At 46.2% G+C, this 18,639-nt stretch overlaps 1 protein-coding gene across 1 annotated transcript in view; it reads left to right on the top strand.

Moving 5' to 3' along the window:
- Positions 1 to 18,639, top strand: part of SLC7A14 (solute carrier family 7 member 14) — a 42,628-nt gene that overhangs the window by 11,926 nt on the left and 12,063 nt on the right. The window contains exons 2-4 of the mRNA XM_019532728.1: positions 6,431 to 6,667; positions 13,884 to 14,101; positions 17,885 to 18,031. Coding sequence (XP_019388273.1) covers positions 6,431 to 6,667; positions 13,884 to 14,101; positions 17,885 to 18,031 — 602 coding nt within the window. The remainder of the gene's footprint in view (positions 1 to 6,430; positions 6,668 to 13,883; positions 14,102 to 17,884; positions 18,032 to 18,639) is intronic.

Raw genomic sequence — 18,639 nt, 5'->3', positions numbered from 1 at the left:
GCTGGGTAAAGCAGAAAGCTCTCGGGATCTGTAATTCTTGTGGAACCTTCCATAACCCTATAGCATCACCCTGTATAGCATTTGAGAGCCACAAGATTGTGCTGATTTGACTCTGCATAATTTGGAATGATACTGGAAACCTAAGTCAGGATTCCTACTCTAAACAGCAGGAAGCATATGTCCAATCTGAGTAGTTAAATATAGGCAAAATACTGGATGATGAGCTTTTCATGAGTCCTTAATCCTCAGCACCCTCCACTCAACCCTATTGCCATTTAGGCACTTACTGATGCTGACTTGAAGATGCCTTCAGATTTACGCAGCATGAGTAAAACTACCAGAATCAGGGCTGTAGGTAGCACTTAAATAAATGATAAAATGGCTGTTAATAACTAGCATTAAAAACCTCTAAGCAATCCAGCCTCACTTCCAGTTTGCACTTCCACAGAGGCCAATGATAGTGTGGGCAGTGATGGTGTTAGAAGCTCTGAAGCAAAAAGAGAGATCCATGTGAAAATAATGCACCTGTGCAGACGTAACCACACACACACATATACATGCACACCCAGCCACACACATACTTACATGCAACAATGCATGCATACATACACACACACACTATGCAACATTCAGCAAAAGCATCACTTTTCTTCCAGATATATTTCTAAAATCATCTAATTCACAATAATTAGTTCATAAAAGTCCATAGTAATGAAAAAGATCATTACACAGTCTGTAGTTCAAGAAAGAATAATTTGTGGGGGTGAGGGAAGACCATGTTAATAGCGCTGAACAAAGTTCAGAGAGTAACACTTCTCAGACTCCAGGGCTGCTTTTCACCTTGGAGGCAGAAATAATGGAAAGCTTGAAAAATGCACCCCAAAAGGAGAGACCGTATCTGTGAAGGAGACAAGTAGCTACTAGAAATGAGCATGTTTCTACTCCTGGAGCATGCATCACATGCTGTTCCCTATTGAAGACATTGGGGGTGTTGCTACTGGCTTTACATAGAACTGAATTTAGGCCAGGAGGCACATAATACCACCCAGATCCTCTCATTCCTAGTCAATAATTTCCTTACTTAGAAGAACAAACAATTACGTAATAAGAGAACAAAACACTGTGTTTTGGCTTAATACACAATAGCACACAATTCAATACATGCTTCAAAGGCAACACAACTGTATGCCCATCATATGTACAACTCCATCTTGCACAGATCTGGGCCCCAAGTAGGAGTAATAGTTAGGGTGCGGATGTGCTGCCAAGTTGGGGGCATACATACAAGGGTTATTTCTGATGCCCCAGTCTTGACCTTTCTTCTTATCATGGTGTGTTCTTTTGTTGTTCCCATTACAGAGGAAATGTTGGCATGGACCCTCTGCAAGAGAGTTACAAGTGGGGCAGATAGCTGCTTGGTTGGGTTTTCTAAGCATCAGAATAGTACTGAAATAGGACTTGTACTCTTGCCTCACTTCGGTGCTTTTGAAAACCATAGCCTCTGGGTGTTTTCATGTTGGTTTGCCATGTTTTTTGGTAGCTGCTTGTGGACAGTGCCATTGCCAGGATATGGTCTCAGGATTGTAATGGCTTATGAATCAGTAAATGCATGAATAAAAGAGCACAGTTTGAGAGCATGCTCTGACCACTAAGGGTGTCACCCCACCTGCTGGCATAAAAAGAGCTGTTAATTATAGCTTGTCCTTCCTAGCAGAGTGGAAATAGTCCTGAATCAGGCAGGATAACAGTAATTTTCTGCCACAGAGGATACACAGGCACCTTCTCTGAATATGTCTGTACCACATTTGTACAGATAGATCACTGCTAAGAAGCATGTGAGCATGTTCCATTGACTCAGTCCCACTCCACCACTCTCAAGCAAGTGATTTCAAGATCCGCAGCAAGGAGTGCCTTATGGCAACTTCATTGACTGTCCTGTGTTTGGCACAGGTGGGGCACACTTCTTGGTGATGCTCTCAGGAAAGCCAGGGAACTGTTATAGACATCCCCTATGGCTGTGTCCAGACAAATTAGCATGTGCCAGTTGCAGTATTTCAAAGCAGTTTGAGATGCTGCTGGAGGCATGCTAGGAATGAAAAAATGTTCCCCATGCATGCATATTTGCACCGTGTGCAGCTGCTGAGTCTGAGGCAGTACTGCACTGCGGGCAGTCTCTGCCAACAGTGGGCCATGAGCACCCCAATGGCCCCTGCTGCTGCAGGGGGGCTGTGCGGTAGGCAGGGGATCCACACCTCCTGAGCAGTCCTCCCCACCCCCCTCCTACCACCACACAGTCCTCCCACACCCACAATCCCTCCACAAACCCCACCCCCACAAACCCCCACCCACATACCCACCCACAAACCCCACACTCACAACCTGCCCTACAATTCACCCCCAAAACCTACCCCCCAAACTGCCACAAAAGCCTCACACCCACCCACAAACCCCCCAGACCCCACATCCCCCCACAAATCTCACACACTGCTTCCCCTGCTGCCAGATGGGATGGGACCTGTAGCAACTGCCATGCTGCAATCTTGTCCCGTGCCCTCACCAGTGTTGGGACATGTGGCCTGAGCCGGGGGGGGAGGGAGGGTCCTGGTCTCAGAAACCACTTGGGGGGTGTGATGTGCTGGGGGGAGAGGTGGAGGTGTGTGTGAGGTAGGTAGGTGTGAGTGAGAGAGAGAGAGAGAGAGAGATGAGGTTGTGGATGGGGGAGTGGTCTGGGTAGAAGAGGCCTCCAGAGCCAGGCTTAGAGCCCCCCTGTCCTCCTAGGGCAGCCTGTGCATGGGATGGCTGGCCTGGAAGGGAAGGGGCTTGCCCAGCCCAGTCCCTGAGCCCCAGTCAAGGGCTTCCCAGGAATGGCCTGGGGATCGCTGGGACCTGGGCACAGGCACAGGGAGCAGAACAGTAGGGGCTGGCACTGCTCAGCTAGTGGGGGAAGGCAGGGGCTGTGGGTCAGGAGTGAGGGGCACTGGTGAGGCTGTGGTTTGGGAGTGAGGGGAAAGGGTAAGGGCAAGGCACTGGCATATCATTGCTACTCAGCACCCCACATCCTGGTGAGCAAAGGGGACAGGGGCAGCTCTGATTTTTCTATGAGAAAAAAACCAAAAGCAAACACCAGAGTGTACAGATATTTAAAATTAGTTTTATTATGATGATGGGGGCACTGGCAGGCTTCCAAATTGCTTTAAAATTGTAAATATATCAAGAAAATATTGCCCAACTGATCTGTCTATATATAGTGGCATTTCATTTTAATTGCGGAAGAACACAGATTTGGGGTATTTTAATGAAAGAATTTGGGTTTTTTAATGAGGGAATGTGCAAGTTTAAAACAGGGAACACCAGGATCCCTGCTAGTGAGGCAAGTGGTGGGACTCGGGCAAAGGAGCCTGCCCAAGGGACCAGGGACCCAGCTCGAGGGCAGATGAGGTGGCTGATGTCCTGGCCATTAGGGGCCAGGAGGACACACTTCGACAGTTCAGAGTGGGCCACCACAATGAGCATATCTTCTGGGCAATAGCTGCCCAGATGGCAGGGTGGGTTACCAGAAGACATGACAGCAGTGCCACTCAAATGCCAACTGTTCAGCCACAGCCCATTGGCAGCTGGCTCAGAGGTGCAGGTGGCTCTGCTACAGTGTCCATACCACAGCCCAAGCAGTGGTGCGGTCCCCATCTGGGCCTGGCAGGCTCACACCCATGGGTCTGCAGATGGCAGCAGGTCACAGCCAGACAGCAGCCACCACAGCCAAACTACTGCAGTAGGTAGAGGGTGCAGGGCCACTCTAGGTTAGGGCTACCTCAGCAGTCCAGCTGACACAAGGAGCTAGTGTCCCCAGATGCCAACTGGTTGGATATGCACCTGATAAACAACTATCTACTTTTTACTCCTTGCAGCATTTAGTATAACGGGTTGTTAGACTTATGGGGCAGACTGAATACAGCAAGGAGTGATGTCACGTAGACTGTTTTAAATAGAGTCATCCCAACAGAAACCACATCAAGAGGGTGTAAAATAATTTCTGATTCTCTCCTAAAACAGCCAACGGGGGTCACAGCTGTTCAGCAGGAACCCACTCCTCTGAAGTCTTCAGGTCTTCGGTGTTCAACACCTAGAAAGATCAGGCTTCTAGACCAGAACATCCTGGGGAAGGAGCATGTCTTCCACTTGTTCTGTCTAGGACTAATGCAGTCCTCCCTTAGCAGCTAACAATAAAACTGTCAGGGATACAGGTTGTAGCTGTATTGGTCTACAGGCAACAGGAATCAGAACTCATAGCAGAGGTGATAACTTTTATTAGACCAATTAGATATTTGCAAAAAAAAATTTTAATTGCAAGCTTTCTGGCACACCCACCCTTCCTCGGGCATAGGAGAATGCAAATATTGTAAAACTTCTCCTAAGTGGAAATGAAAATTCGTATTTCACAGGAGAGCTGAAGGTGTTTTAAGGTCTCCTGCTTGGAATAGTTTGTTTTGTGCAAAACGTTCAGATAAAAGTTAGAACAGTCTATTTACCTTGATGTTGTCTGGTGTCAAGCAGGATGTTAAATTATGTTTCCTTCTGTTTATGGTATTTCATATTGCACAGGAGGATGGTGTGATGGATGCTCTCCTGGGTAGGAAATTCTCTTGTGTAGAGGCACTTTGCTCTGTGAACATGCAGATTGAGCTGGAACAATAGGCAGGAGCCAAGGTGTCAGCTTGCAGGTTCCAAGGTGGTGAACTTTCTTCCTTCTTGTAAAATTATGAAGTTTTAATTTAAAAAACGGCTAAAATTTGATCTCTTCTATGTTTCAGGGATACATGTTACAGTTATACTGGTTATAGTTGTATAGTTGTATTCCTTTTGCCTGTGTTCCTGTTTCAGAAACACAGAATCAGAACTCATGGCAGAGGTGATATCTTTTATTAGACCAAGGAGATATTTGCAAAAATATATATTTTTTGCAGGCTTTCAGGCACACTTACCCTTCCTCCTGTGCAATATGAAATTCAAATATGGATTCCAATAAAACTGTCATTCGCTCATTCAGCATGACTCAGTCTCTGTCACTACCCTTTTGCATCCATTATCTCTCGCTCACTCCAATATAGTAATTAGTCCTCTTGACATCCAGCAAGAAATGTTTGACTGACTGATCCCTGTTGTAGCCAAAGCTGCCTAAGCCATCTGTGCTTAAAAAGCCTCAGGCTATTATTACTCCAACAGCAGCAGACAAGACAAGGTCTTGGCAAGTAACTGACTTTCCGTATCCTCTTTCAATTCCTCACAGGCGCTGGGGGTTGATTCTTTGTCAGACCTGTAGCCTAGATACTCTTGTTCTCAATACAGCAACAGACAGCATCATAGATTACTACCCAGATTGCACTGGCATATCATATCCTACAGATTTTGCTTCTTGGCCTTTTAATAGGTGAGGCAGATGGTTAACGTTGGATTTCTCTCCTTTAAAAAAAACCAAACCTTTAAAAACTAATATTGTCTGGAATGGGGGTCCCCAACGTTTTTGGGCAGCGTGCCAAAAACACTCACAACCTCAACGTGTAAGATGTTGGTGTGCCAGGGGTGAATGGCAGGGGAACTGCAAGGGGCTTGATCTTTCTTGTGGCAGCACAGCCCTGGCCCCTTCCCTGCCATCCACCCCGAGGCATGTATGCCAAGCAAAATGCCTTTGTATGCTGCACTCTGGCACACATGCCAGGGGTTGCCTACCCCTGGTCTGAAACAACAGCAGGCATGCAATATTTCAGAAGCCAGCCAAAGACTAGCCCTCCTCACTGAGTCTCTTTATAAGCAGCATTTATGGGACCACTTCTAAGTCCCAGAGCTTGCTGTGTTTTGGTTTAGATTTGCCTGCATGACAACACAAGGGTGCTCATCACCTAGTCAGGCTCCACTTTGCCCACACTACCCCTTACATTTTTGTGAATTTTAGAGCATGAATGTATTCACCTGCACAACCATGAAGAACAAATTTCTACTGTGAGAAGGACCAGCTGGCATTCCTTGGCCTGTGTTATGAAAGTGCTCAAGCTAAAAAGCTTCTCCTAGCTTAAAAGTGGCTGAAAGGGTGTGCACAAAATTTCACCAAAAGGCCAGACAGAAAAGTTTTTTCTAGTCTATTGCTCAGATGCAATAGAAACCTGAACACATGTGTTGCTCATTAGTAGTGATCCTATCTTCCTGTTCTTTCCTGAGTATCAAGGGAGTAGAGAAAGACCTGTCCTACATGTCCTGACCTACAGGCATAGTAATGATGCACATAGTCCCCATACAATCTGGGGAAAGCTCCTGACACCTTCCCTTACACAGAAGACCTACAGAAGCACCAGGTGAAATCCAACCAGTAGTTATCCACCTTCCTCCATTGTCCAGCAGCCTGCATTTTCTCATAGGTGTGTGTACTTTTTTTCCACAGGTGTTTGTTATGCCGAGTTTGGAGTGCGGGTCCCGAAGACCACGGGCTCTGCCTACACCTACAGCTACGTGACAGTGGGGGAGTTCGTGGCATTCTTCATTGGCTGGAACCTGATCCTGGAGTACCTGATTGGCACCGCAGCTGGTGCAAGTGCACTGAGTAGCATGTTTGACTCCCTGGCAAATCACACCATCAGCCACTGGATGATCAACAGCGTTGGAACATTGAATGGCCTAGGTGAGGAGTACTCTTGTCATGCAACACATCATTAACTGGGTTTATTAAGCCCTGCAAGACAAATTGGAGCTCATTGGAGCTCAGACCTGGGTACTGTGCTCTCTTCCTGATTCACTACCCATTCACCTCTAACATCTTCTTTGACATTTCAGGCCAACCAAAGGTTTGGCTAGTAGACAGTATTCAGAAATGGATAGCCCTCATAGTTCAGTTCGGCTTGTAGCGAGCTGCAACCCAATGGCAATTCAGCTTCCTGTCGCTTCCTGTGCTCCTGCCTGAAATGCTTAGGAAATCAGATTAAACCAAACACCGGTTCTGAAAGTGCTGAGCCTTGATAAGGTTCTCATCCACCTGCAACGTTGGCTTTGGCCCTTATTTATATGATCTACAAACCAAAGCCTAGGATTTGATTATTCTCCCAAGATCATATCCTATGCTGCTATTTGTGCCTGGTATGGTATTTATTGTTTGTTCCTCCCATGGTCCACAACATATGAGGTAGTGAGCAAACCTGAAAGAAGGCACAGTCACTGCCTAAAATAGCTTGCCACACTACAGCAGTGATTCCTAAAACAGTGATCCACAGATCATTAGTGCTCTCCAGAGTCACTGTAACTGGTCCACAGCTGGTCCACTGATCATATACTGTTGTCCCTGAATATCTTAATTGTGTTTTCAGTTAAAAGTTAGACAATAAGGGGACACAGTGATCTGTGAAAAATATTGAGGGTTGACAGTGGTCCACTGGTCCAAAAAGGCTGAGAGAAAAAGACGATGTGTAGGGGAAGGAGGTCCAAACAAAGGAGGTGGCCAGTTAATACCTGGCCTCATCCTGGCACAAAGATTTTATGGCACTGTGTTGTTGTTTCTTCATGAATATAGGGACATACAGAGAATCCCAGATAAGCCTCACGCCAGGCCTCCACAGGTACCTTTAGGCATTGTAGTAACCCTGCACCAAGGGATGGCTTACCTCCCAAATTAGGTGTGCAGATGTGCCCACCTTGCCCACTTCCTGCACCTAAGTTCATCTCCTCAGAAGGCACTTCTGATTTCTTAGTATCAAAGCCCCCAGTTTCCCCAAAATAAAGCCCAATAAGAAGTTGCCCCTACTAAGTCTCCTCAGCAACTGTCCTGTACTGGAGGTCGTAGCATACATGTCCTTTCCCTGGATTGCAAGTGTCAGTGTCTCTCCTTCTCTCAGAAACAACGACATGCTTCCTTTTCCCTTGCCTCTGGTCAAGGAACCATTTGACCTGGCAACTCATTAGCCTAGCTTGGTCAAGATGCACAACTTCTACAGCCAGTGGTACAAGGGGCTGATATGGCCCCCCAGCCCAAGTAATTAGGCACTCATTAACAGCTAAAGGCAACCTTTGGCATGAGTCCAGGGCAGAGCTCAGACTCACATCTCTAGAGCTGTAGTGAGGTGCTGTTCCCATGCTGCCACCCTGCCCCATCCCCAGGCCACGACTTCTCCTTCCTCTCCACTTGGAATTGGCGCAGCAAAGGAGCCCAGGCCCCACCGTGATTCTGCACTGTAGCCTTGTGCCCCTGTGCCGTGGAGCAACTGCCCTCCCCCAGGGCCACTTCCTTTCTCTTTTCCATATCTCACTCAAAGGAGCCTCCTCCTTTGAAACTCCAGCAGTGTCCTTCCTGGATTCCCTTCCCAGTTTCTTATCACTCAGGATGGGCCCACGCCAGCCCTGGACCGGCCCCTGGAAAAAACTCTTGTAACCACTGCTGCTTTTCTCTAAGACTCTCTCTGTTCCCTTCCAGCAGCAGGGACAGGAACAATCTCCACCCCAGTCCTTCCCTGGCTACTCGAGAGCCTTTCAGCTCTCCCTCTACTGAAGGACAGGATTTCTATTTTATCCTGCCTCCCCCTACCCTGCAGTTTTTGTAGCCAATTTCATCTGATCTGGGAGGAAAACCACGGATCAGGTCTCTGAAAAGCCCAGCTTACACTGTGGCATGTGTTTCCAGGAGGGACATTGGAAACTTCCAGCCACTCCTGTTAAATTCTCCCTCACCTGGGGTTCAATCCTGAAAGGTGCTGACCTCCCAACTACCACTGAAATCTGTACCTGACAAGATCAGAACTCCCCTGGCAGGTAGGAGGGAAAGAGACCCTCTTTTTCCTTCACTGGATCTTGTCCAAGGGACCTTACCCCATAAGCTGAAGGCCTTTTTCAGCAGCTGTATGTAAAATTACTGTTGTGGATCATTTTATTTACAGAGTCGTTCCCCCCAGCTTGTACACAGTGCTCAAGCACTGGCCAGTTGAAGAAACAGAAAACAGGCAGTGTTTAAGCAGAGGCAATACTTAAAAAGCCAGCATGGGATCATTTAAAAATAGCATAATGTCTGCACAAGCTCTTGTGAGTCCAGTAGAGAACTCCTTGAAAAGCTAACACTTGGAAACAGGCTTGCATAAACTGAGAAAAAACCTACAGGGTGCAGACTCCTACACTGACCATAGCAAACATCTTTGCTCACACTGGACTCTCTCCTTGGACAGTTAAAGACACCAAGATATACAAAACACTGACCAAGTGCCTCTCATTCTGGATCAGACCTAGGACAACTCCCAGCTCAAGACAGAAGCATCCCTCTCTAAGCCATCCCAGCCAAGTGTTTGTTTAACTTGCACTTAAAAACTTAGTGATGGAGATTACACCACCTCTATCAGTAATCCAGTGTTTAACTACTCTCATTCTTAGAAGTTTCTTCCCTAATACCCAACCCAACTTTCCCTTGTTGAAATTTAAGCCTATCACTTCTTGGCCTGTCCCAGTGGATACCCAGAACAATTTATCACCATCCTTCTTATAACAACCCTTTCTGTGTTTGAATATTTAATACATTCACACACAGTCTTCTCTCCTCCACACTAAGGAACCCCAGTTCTTCTAGCTTTTCTTCACATGTTCTGTTCCCTAAAGTCTAATAATTGTTGTTGGGTGCATCTACATGTACCTCTTTCAAACAGGCTTAGCCTGTTTAATGCACCATTTAAGGTGCATTAGGGGTGCATGTCTACATGTGCATACCCTTAAAAATGTGCCTTAAAGATGGCAATTTAAGGCTATGTGAGCCTAAATTTGATACCTGCATAAAGCAAGTATCAAATTTAGGCACAAATAGCTAAGTTGCATTAGTGCACATGTAGATGTGCTAATGTGCATTAGGGCAGTGTGGATCAATGGGTACACGCCGTGTTAATGCGTATGGGTGCATTTGCATGAGAACATCTAAATGTGCTGTATGTGGCTCTGCAGACATGTTTGCGGCGCCACATTCTGCACGGCTGCACTCATCTGGACACGGCCTCTGATTTTACATACTCAGAATAAACATTTCTGCTTGTCCTTAGTATCACAGCAAACGTTCCACTTTTTGTAAGGTTCCTTTATAAGTTTCAAGCTATTGAGGAGCTCATGACTGAGCCAAGCAGGTTCTTTGCTATGTTCCTTTTCCTTCCTGTGAAAAGCATGCTCTGCCCTTAATGTTGTCTTTTTTAGGAACAGTCAGGTGTCCTGGCCTCCTTTTCCCCTTACACTTCCTTCCCATGGGAGATCTCCCACTTCATTGAGTTTTTTAAAGTTTGTTTTCTTCAATTCTTGTTTTGTTATTCTGTTGTTCCACTTCTTTCTTTTCCTGAGTATAATGAATTTGTCATTTCATGACCACTGTCAGCCAAGTTGCCTTCCCCTTTCTTACTCTCAATCAATTCCTCCCCACTTTGTGAAGTCCAGCTCATCAGTTGGTTTCTCCATCCTCTGTACAAAAAATTGGCCCCAGAATAGTCTAAAACTTTGCTGAACTGCCTCTGCACCACTGCACCTCCCAGCAATAATTAAAATCACCATAAGCACCAGGTTTTTCTCCCGGTTGGAGATCTTCAGATGACACCCACTATAACATCTGCCTTATGGCTTCCCCTTTTGCCTTAACCCAGAGACTTTCAACAAGCCTACCTTCCAGTTCATTCTGGACCTCAGAACTAAGTGTCTGTATGTTCAGCATATGAAGCAACACCTCCTCCTTTTTCTCCCTATTGTCCTTCCTGAACAAGCTGTGTCCATTCATGTCATTTTACTAGTTGTGTGAACTACTAGTCTTAGTTATTCTAATGACATCATAAACATGTATGCATACTAGGCCTTTCAGTTTCTCCTATTTACTTCCCATACCCCATATTACATTTTAGATGATTAGTTGATTGACCTGGTGATTTCCCTCAAACATACTGGTTAAGATTTTCCATGTTTCCTCCTATTCCTAGGTCTTAACTGTGGGCTTTTGTCTCTATCCCCTGTTGAGACTAGTTTAAAACCCTCCTCATTAGGTAGGTTAGTCTGTGAGTTTAATGTGACAATTTTTGCTGGAGGATCTGGCCACGCAGTCTATAGCTGTGACCAAACATGAGTGCACAGCTGCAGAGAGTTTCAAAAATGGCCAATCATTGCATGAGGGGTCAGATGAAGACATTTCAAAACCAAGTGTCTTCTGTAACTTCTATCTGTGCTGCCTGCCAGCCTGTCACTGTTTTCAGAGGCTAGGAACAGACATTACACATAAACCGGCTTAAGTCATCAGAAATGGGTTTAAACCTGTAACAGAACAGATGTTCAGTGCCCACAAACCAGTTTGAAAATGGCTAAAACAGGTTGAATGTAGTATCAGACTTAACTGATTTGGGTCAAACTAGTTTATGCAATGTCTGTCCCAGACCCCTTGCTGGTTTAAGATTAACCAGATTCCCCCAGCATCCCAGCATGCCCTCTGGGCCAGGTGGGGCCCTCTGCTCCACAGCAGAGCTGGCTCCTCCCCTCTGCTTCCTGGCTGGAGCTTGGGCAAAGACTGCAGGCACAACAGGGTCTGCCTGGCTTCCCCCACCCTCACTGCTCAAACAGGAATCCCCCCTACCTCCTCCCACAGCATGGACCCCAGCCCCAAGGACCATAGGCATGTGGTGTGCTAACTAATGCTGAGAGGTGTCTGTGTGCATATCGCTCCAATTTCACCAGGACAGGCAGACAGAACAGTAACCGCTTAGGGATTTTGGGAGCTAATTAACAGGTCAGCTGGTAAGCTGTTTAAGAAGAGTTTGACCTAATGGAGAGAGGCTATTGTTTTGCTGATGGGGTAATAAACTCTCTTATCGCCCTCCTGCTGGCTTGCTTGGCTGTAGGTTTGCTGCAGACAGGATACAGAAGCAGAAAGGGAGATTAAAAAGCTCTGAATCTTCAACAGATGCATGCACTGCACACACCCCTTGCCTCAGAGTGCTAGCAGGGGGCTGGGGGCTGGCAATACTCCTGCCCCTTGAGCAGCCAGTGGAGAATCCCTAATCAGAGGTCCTTCCAGGGCCTGGCCATGCCCCGCCTCTGCTCAGCATGGTGTAAGGGAAAGGAGGGTTGTTGTAGTGCCCCCCAGCTTCTAGCCTGAGCCACTGAAGGCGTGTGCCTGAATTTCCTCAGTCCAGAGAGAATGTCTGCCCAATTACAAATCGCTTCAGCCTAGCCAGGTTAGACTAACCTGCAGATTGAATCAATTCAGGCTCAGGCTTTATGAATGTCTGTCCCTAGCCAGAATGGGAGGAGGGGAAGGGAGCAGAGAAAGTTCATTTTGGTGGTTTTTCAGCCCCCTCTGGAGGGTGGGGCAGATGTATTGGAGCCCTCCCCCCACACACTCCACAAGGTGGGGTGGTTTCAATTCACCCACTCCACCCTCCAGCTCCAGCTAAGGAACCTCTAGAATGAGCTTTCTCTCCTTTCTTTCCCCCCTCCCATTTGAAACAGAGACAAGCTGGGAGAGAGGAGGGCCCATTGCTTAGGGAAACTGGCTGTAGACTGGCAACCAGCAGCTAGATTTCCCTCCCCACCAGTGGCAACTTGTAGGACACCCCCCTTCCCCCTGCCGGTCGGCAAGATTGGCCATGGGGGACCTCCCCCTCAGTCACTGACCAGTCACTGGGGGGGGGGCATGCACCCCCCCCAACTAAGGTGGCACCAGTTGCCCATGCTCCTCCCTGGAACTAACAGCAAACTTCTGTTTGGGCTGGGGGATTGTTGTCCTGCAAAGCCTTCTCAGTTACAGCAGGGAGCTGCACTTCTATCTGTGCCAAGATGCTTTTCCCCTTCTTCATTAGGTGAATTTGAAAGCTTGGCTTGTTCCAATCCAGTTCTGCTTAGAGAAGGCTCAGGTGAAGCTTGGTGAAGAACTTCTCCATAGTTTGGCTAGCCCATTTCTAATTTTCACCCACTGTGTAAAAAATAACAATGACATTGTTCATTTTACATATTTGCTAACAGTATTCCAAATTACTATGAGTACAGTTCCATTTGTGCACATCTCTCATGTGCTGACACACCGACATACCTACAAGTACATGAACATGTGCTGCTAAGTAAAACAATGTGTCCATGCAATCTAGTATGACACCAAGTGGGAGAGTGCATACAAAGACACCGCATTAACAGACTGGCAGTCAAAGCTGCTTCTTCAGATCCCAATTACTGAAACTTCATACGGGCTGCAATGGAATAAACCTAAACACTGTCAAGCACATAACCAATAGCAGTTTTAAAGCCAAAACTAAAGGATATATGCTGCACAAGTTTATTTTATATTCTCTGCTACTGTCCCCAGTACATTCTCCAAGGCCAATGGAGGGTTTTCAGGGACTCAGCAATATGCCTTCAGCAGACAGGAGCAGCGCAGATTCCCTGTGACAAAGAACAAGCTCACTGCCTGGTCCTTTAGCATTCAGAAACTACTTGCTAAATGTGGCTACTTGAACTGTGGATCGAACAATACTCTGTGTCTTTGCTAATGAGTAACAATAGAATGGTGTTTTGATAAGTATTTCATGCAAGATTAACATGTGATCAACAGAGACACATTACACAGTTTGGGACCTGATCTTTGTTCTTTGCCCACACACCCAACACTCCCACTGATGTCTTGTTGTGTGCGGGGTGATCACCTCTGTATTATAAACTGAAGTGCTCTGAATTTGAGCCTTCTAAGCAAGCGCTTGTAGTGCATGATTATTGAACACTACTAAGCCTTTGCGTTGGGATCAGAGCAGCTATGCTCCAGAATCCAGAAAGCATTTTATAACATGGAGTCTTTCCTGAGACTCACGCTGTCCTTCTCTTTCTCTCCCTCTCTCAATGTGGGTGAATGTTTTCTTTCCTTTGCCCAGGAAAAGGAGAAGAATCATACCCAGATCTTCTGGCTTTGGTTATCGCTGTCATTGTGACCATCATTGTTTCCATGGGAGTGAAGAACTCTGTGGGATTCAACAACGTGCTCAATGTCATTAACCTGGCAGTGTGGATCTTCATCATGATAGCTGGAGTGTCCTTTACCAAAGGTGACAATTGGTCTGAGGGGCGGTTCCTACCCTTCGGATGGTCAGGGGTAAGTGTCTTGTACTCAATCCAGTATGTTATAATCAACAGCAGCCTTAAGCTTAAGCATCTCCCTGGCCACATAGGGCGCCAGCACCACATATCAGGTACTACTTCAAGCAGGGCAGTCCCTGGGGGCAGGGGGTGAATTGGGTTGACCGCCTTTGGCCCTGCGCTTTGGGGGGCCCCGCGGACCTGGGCAGAGTGGCCATGGCGATTCCTCGCAGCCAGCTTCGCATCCAGCTACTCACTACACCCCTTCCCCCCACCACCAATGCCACCACTGCAGATGGCAGTGGCAGTTACTTTGGGTCCAGGGCACGTGGGATCAGAGCAGGGGTGGTACCCCGAATGGACTGATTTGCCCCAGGCCCCACACCCTGCTTGAGTCAGCTCTGCAGTCAGACAGGACAAGAGATGAGACTTGAAGTCAGAGCTGACCTGAGCAAGGTGCAGGGCCCGGGGCAAAACAGTCCATGCAGGGTCTGCAGGCCATGATTGCACAGGCGCTTCCCATGCATTGCATACCTAGAGACCCTGTAGTGCTAGATGTACAACATGCATATCACAGGAAAACCCCAGTCTCATTGGACATAACTGATAAATGTTGGGAGGGGAAGCAGAGGAGCAGATGGGCAAGGTGACCTTCCCCGGGTCTCACAATGCAAGTCAGCATCAGGGCAGGGGTCAGAGCCAGATCTCCAGGTCCCAAGTTCCATGTCCTCTCCACTGGACCATGCTTCCTTTTGAGCGAGGTGGAAGTCAAAATTCCTGACCACCCTCCACTTCCCTCTTGCTAAGGAACCACAGGTGTGGTTCCACTTCATGAGTCCGTGCGCTTGTAAAGAGAGGAGTCATAGGAAGCCCCAGGGTCTGATAAATGAGAGTGGTAGGAGAATACTGTGGGGCATGGGCACAGGTGAAGTTTATGATGTGTCTTGTGGATACATCTAAGAAGGAGAGAGACGAATTAGGGATGAATGAAACTAAAGTGTCTGGTTTGCAGGAATTTTTTTTTCTTTTTTAATTTCATATCCATCCAAATAATCTTTTCCCAACATTTCAACAAACCAAAAGTTCCCTGACACAGCAGCTGTTCAATAAAATTGCTGCTTTTGCTAGTCTAATACCAGGGAATAGGGGCAGGGAGAGTCCTGGAGTACCCAGCTCTGCAGGCCAGCTATGAAGGTCTGCCCCAGCCAAGGTATATCTAGGTCCCAGTGTTCAAGTTCCCTGAGAACCCTGGCTTAGCTTCAGTAACAGCTGCCAAGCTCAAAATATTTCTAATATTTCAGACTCAATGAAGCAGCATTTTTGTGGAAACTGTTTCATTGAGTTTTGGTCTGAGTTGAGCAGAAAGCAATGTGGGGTCTCTCAGGGCTCAGGGTCTCACTAAAGAAAGGAGAGGACCTGTGTGTAAATGTTTCCTAGAAAGAGATTTACAGCAGCATATCTGAAGGACTTTCCAAAAGATTAAAGATGACCAAAAGCTGGGACCATTTTTCCCACCCGCATCCAAATTTCAGATCAAATAGGATCCAAGGCCTAAGTCTGGTCCAAAGACCAATCCCATACCCAACAAAACAATGGAACAAAGGCAAAAAGCTGAAAAGTAACATTTTTCAAAGTGCTTAAGTGCTTTAGGAACATGCATCCCCATGACTTTCACTGGGAATCAGCCTCCTCTGTAACTTGGGAGCTTTGGAGACAGTTTCACCTGAGGCCATGTTTTTATGATGCAGCTTAGCATCCTTTTACGATGCAGTTTACCCATCTATAGTGAGGGAGCTCACAACAGCTAGCAGCATTTTTATACAGATGGGAGGACACGGTGTTATTTGTTTTGGTTGGTTTTCAATAAAAATGTTCTAAGCTGTTTGTTTTGTGCACTTCATAATACCACCTGTCAATGCGTATTTTAAGGATGTTAGCTCAAAGCTGACTGAGAATTTGAACAGATTTGGCTTTTTTAGCCTGCTTGAACTAGTTTTTATCCAAGGATGAACAGAGACTGAAAATATCTCTGCTGGACTAAAGCCAGAATAATTTATTGGATTTTCACTGCTCAACTCCATAAAGGTTTTGTGCAGAAAGCTAAGCAGGAAAGTAAAGTAAAGCAAGATTTCTGATACTGGATCCTAGGACACAACATGCTCCACTCACTTCCCTCTGGCAAATCAATATTTTATTGCTAGATAAAAACTACCATGAAGAATGAATCATTGAGCCCACCTGAGAGTAGAGCTCACCTTCGTCCTTTGATGCTGACTGGCTATTTGATGCCATGTGGCTGGAATAAAACCAAATTGGCCCACTTCTTGTAACTCCCTGAGATGCCAATACTTTTTCTGCTTTTTTCCTCTCTCTCTCACAATATTTTACAGAAATTCAAGGCCAGCTCTTTCTCTACCTCTTTCCATAGGCCTGTTTCAGCATTTGTTTCTTATAAAGATCCTTAATGATACTGTATATTTAAAGAAAACAAACCCAATAAAACATTTAAACAGTACAAATAATTCTGCATCCAAGGGTTTCCGGTGTGGGCTGCTAGCCCATCCACAGTTTCCAAATAAAACAGAATTTATTTTGAAAGCTGCACTCATCCGCTTGCTTTTATTCTGCTATTGTGTTCTGTCAATTAGCACATTTAGCTGCCACATTGGAAAGTCTGCTAATGTGGAATGTGTGAGAATGCTACAAATTCCTATGAACTGTATCAGATTTGGGGGTCTAATGTCACTAAAGTGAGTGAATAGATAAAATTGGTGAAGTTTCTCATCTGTCATTGACAGGACCTGTTGTCAGATTCAGGGACAGCACAGCTGCAGAACTGTATCAGGCATTAGGAAACTGCAGTTGACCAGCTTTAGCTGAATGTACCTCCATAACCGAAGGAGCGGTATGCACAGGATTTAGGGCTTCCTCCCTCAAGGGAATCGCCATTCCAAATGGATCTCTTATTGGTTTAATATGCTTTAATTCTTCCAAATCTCCTTGATTTCCAGGTATTTCATCATGTGGCATGATTCAAGTGACACGTTGAGTTGTTTGGTAGAATTAAGGCCCCAAATTCAAATGCCAACATGTGGGTATAGATACTCTGGCCAGGCCTGAAGGCTGCATACATATGTGCTTGTTGGTGTTCTAATTAGAATGTGTCAGAGCAGGCTCAATTAATTGAATCTGCTCTGTGATTAATCAAGTCTGCTCCACGTTCTAATTAGAATGCTCCAGCATCGCCACGGTGTCATGTGATGAAACCCCCACACGTTCTAAAATGGCTACGGGGAACTTGATCTAAACCTCAGAAAATGAGGTTTAGATAAAGCATCCCATGGCCATTTTTAAACACACAGGGGCTTACTACACATGGCAGTGAGGTGTTTTAATTAGAGTGGCTGCCCAGGAACCACGATAATTAAAATGCCCCCGCAACTCCAAGCACGTGTATAGAGAGTCAAGATGTGCAAAAGACAGCTGAAGTAGAGCTGGACTCAAGGGCTTGCTTCAGGCCAAATTTGCCTAGTTTTGCATGAGTGGTCTTCATGTTAAAAAGAAGCAGGCTTTGGGAGGAGATGTGAAGGGAAAACTTCCTCCAGGCTGGGGAGCGCAAATGGGCCCCTTTTGTGGCTTCTACTACAGCCTCTACTGCCCAGCTGCATATGTCCTCCCGCACATACATGGACTAGTACAGTAATTCCTCCAGACCCTAACATGAAGACAAGCGCAAGGAGCCACCTCTCTCTCAACCAGGTTTATTTAACGTATCTGATTAAGTCAATTAAACCTGCAGGTGTTACAAGGCGCAGCTACTTGTTTCTATGCTTTCATTGGCTTTGACATAATCGCCACAACAGGAGAAGAAGCAAAGAATCCCAATACCTCCATCCCTTACGCAATCACAGCTTCGCTGGTCACGTGCCTGACAGCGTACGTGTCTGTAAGTACCAAGTTCAGATAACATTTCTCTACTACATCGTCTGTGCTGTTTTCTTACTGATGCGATGTGTCACAGAGAACATGTTGCAAAGGTTTCCTTCTCTGGTGGGCACTGATGAATCAGCTGTGGTTTTGTACACACATCAGTGTTTTCCTTTGCTACCCTTTGACCTCCCAGTCTGTTTTTTCCAGGCAGAGGACTAAAATATTTCCATTCTGGTGAGGTTATCCTTTCCTCTGCTGGCTGCTGGGAGAATGTGACAGCTTGTCTTTTCTCTGTGCGTAATCAACAGCATCAGCTCTAAAGAGGAGTTCAGTCTGTAAAACTGCAGCAAAATGAAAAAGAGCATCAAAAGAGGCAGGAACTATTCACCCAGCCATATCTTTGGAAGAGGAACCACTCCCACTGCTGCAGTTTGGGACTCTGGCCAAGGCAGCACAGATCATTGGCTGGCAGTAACGGGTATGGATGGCAAGCCTGGAAATGCCAGATGCATTGTTCAGCTTCTCTGCATCCAAATGAATGCACATTTGTATTCGGAGATGTAAATTGTAATGGAAAAAAATCAAGTGAGTCTCTGAAAGGGAGGGAATGTTGCTTTATTTTAC

Source organism: Crocodylus porosus, unplaced genomic scaffold, assembly GCF_001723895.1.
Source record: "Crocodylus porosus isolate Cpor-Errol unplaced genomic scaffold, CroPor_comp1, whole genome shotgun sequence".
Taxonomy (NCBI): domain Eukaryota; kingdom Metazoa; phylum Chordata; order Crocodylia; family Crocodylidae; genus Crocodylus; species Crocodylus porosus.
Note: the sequence above shows the minus strand (reverse complement) of the source record. Positions and strands in the feature narration are given on the sequence as shown.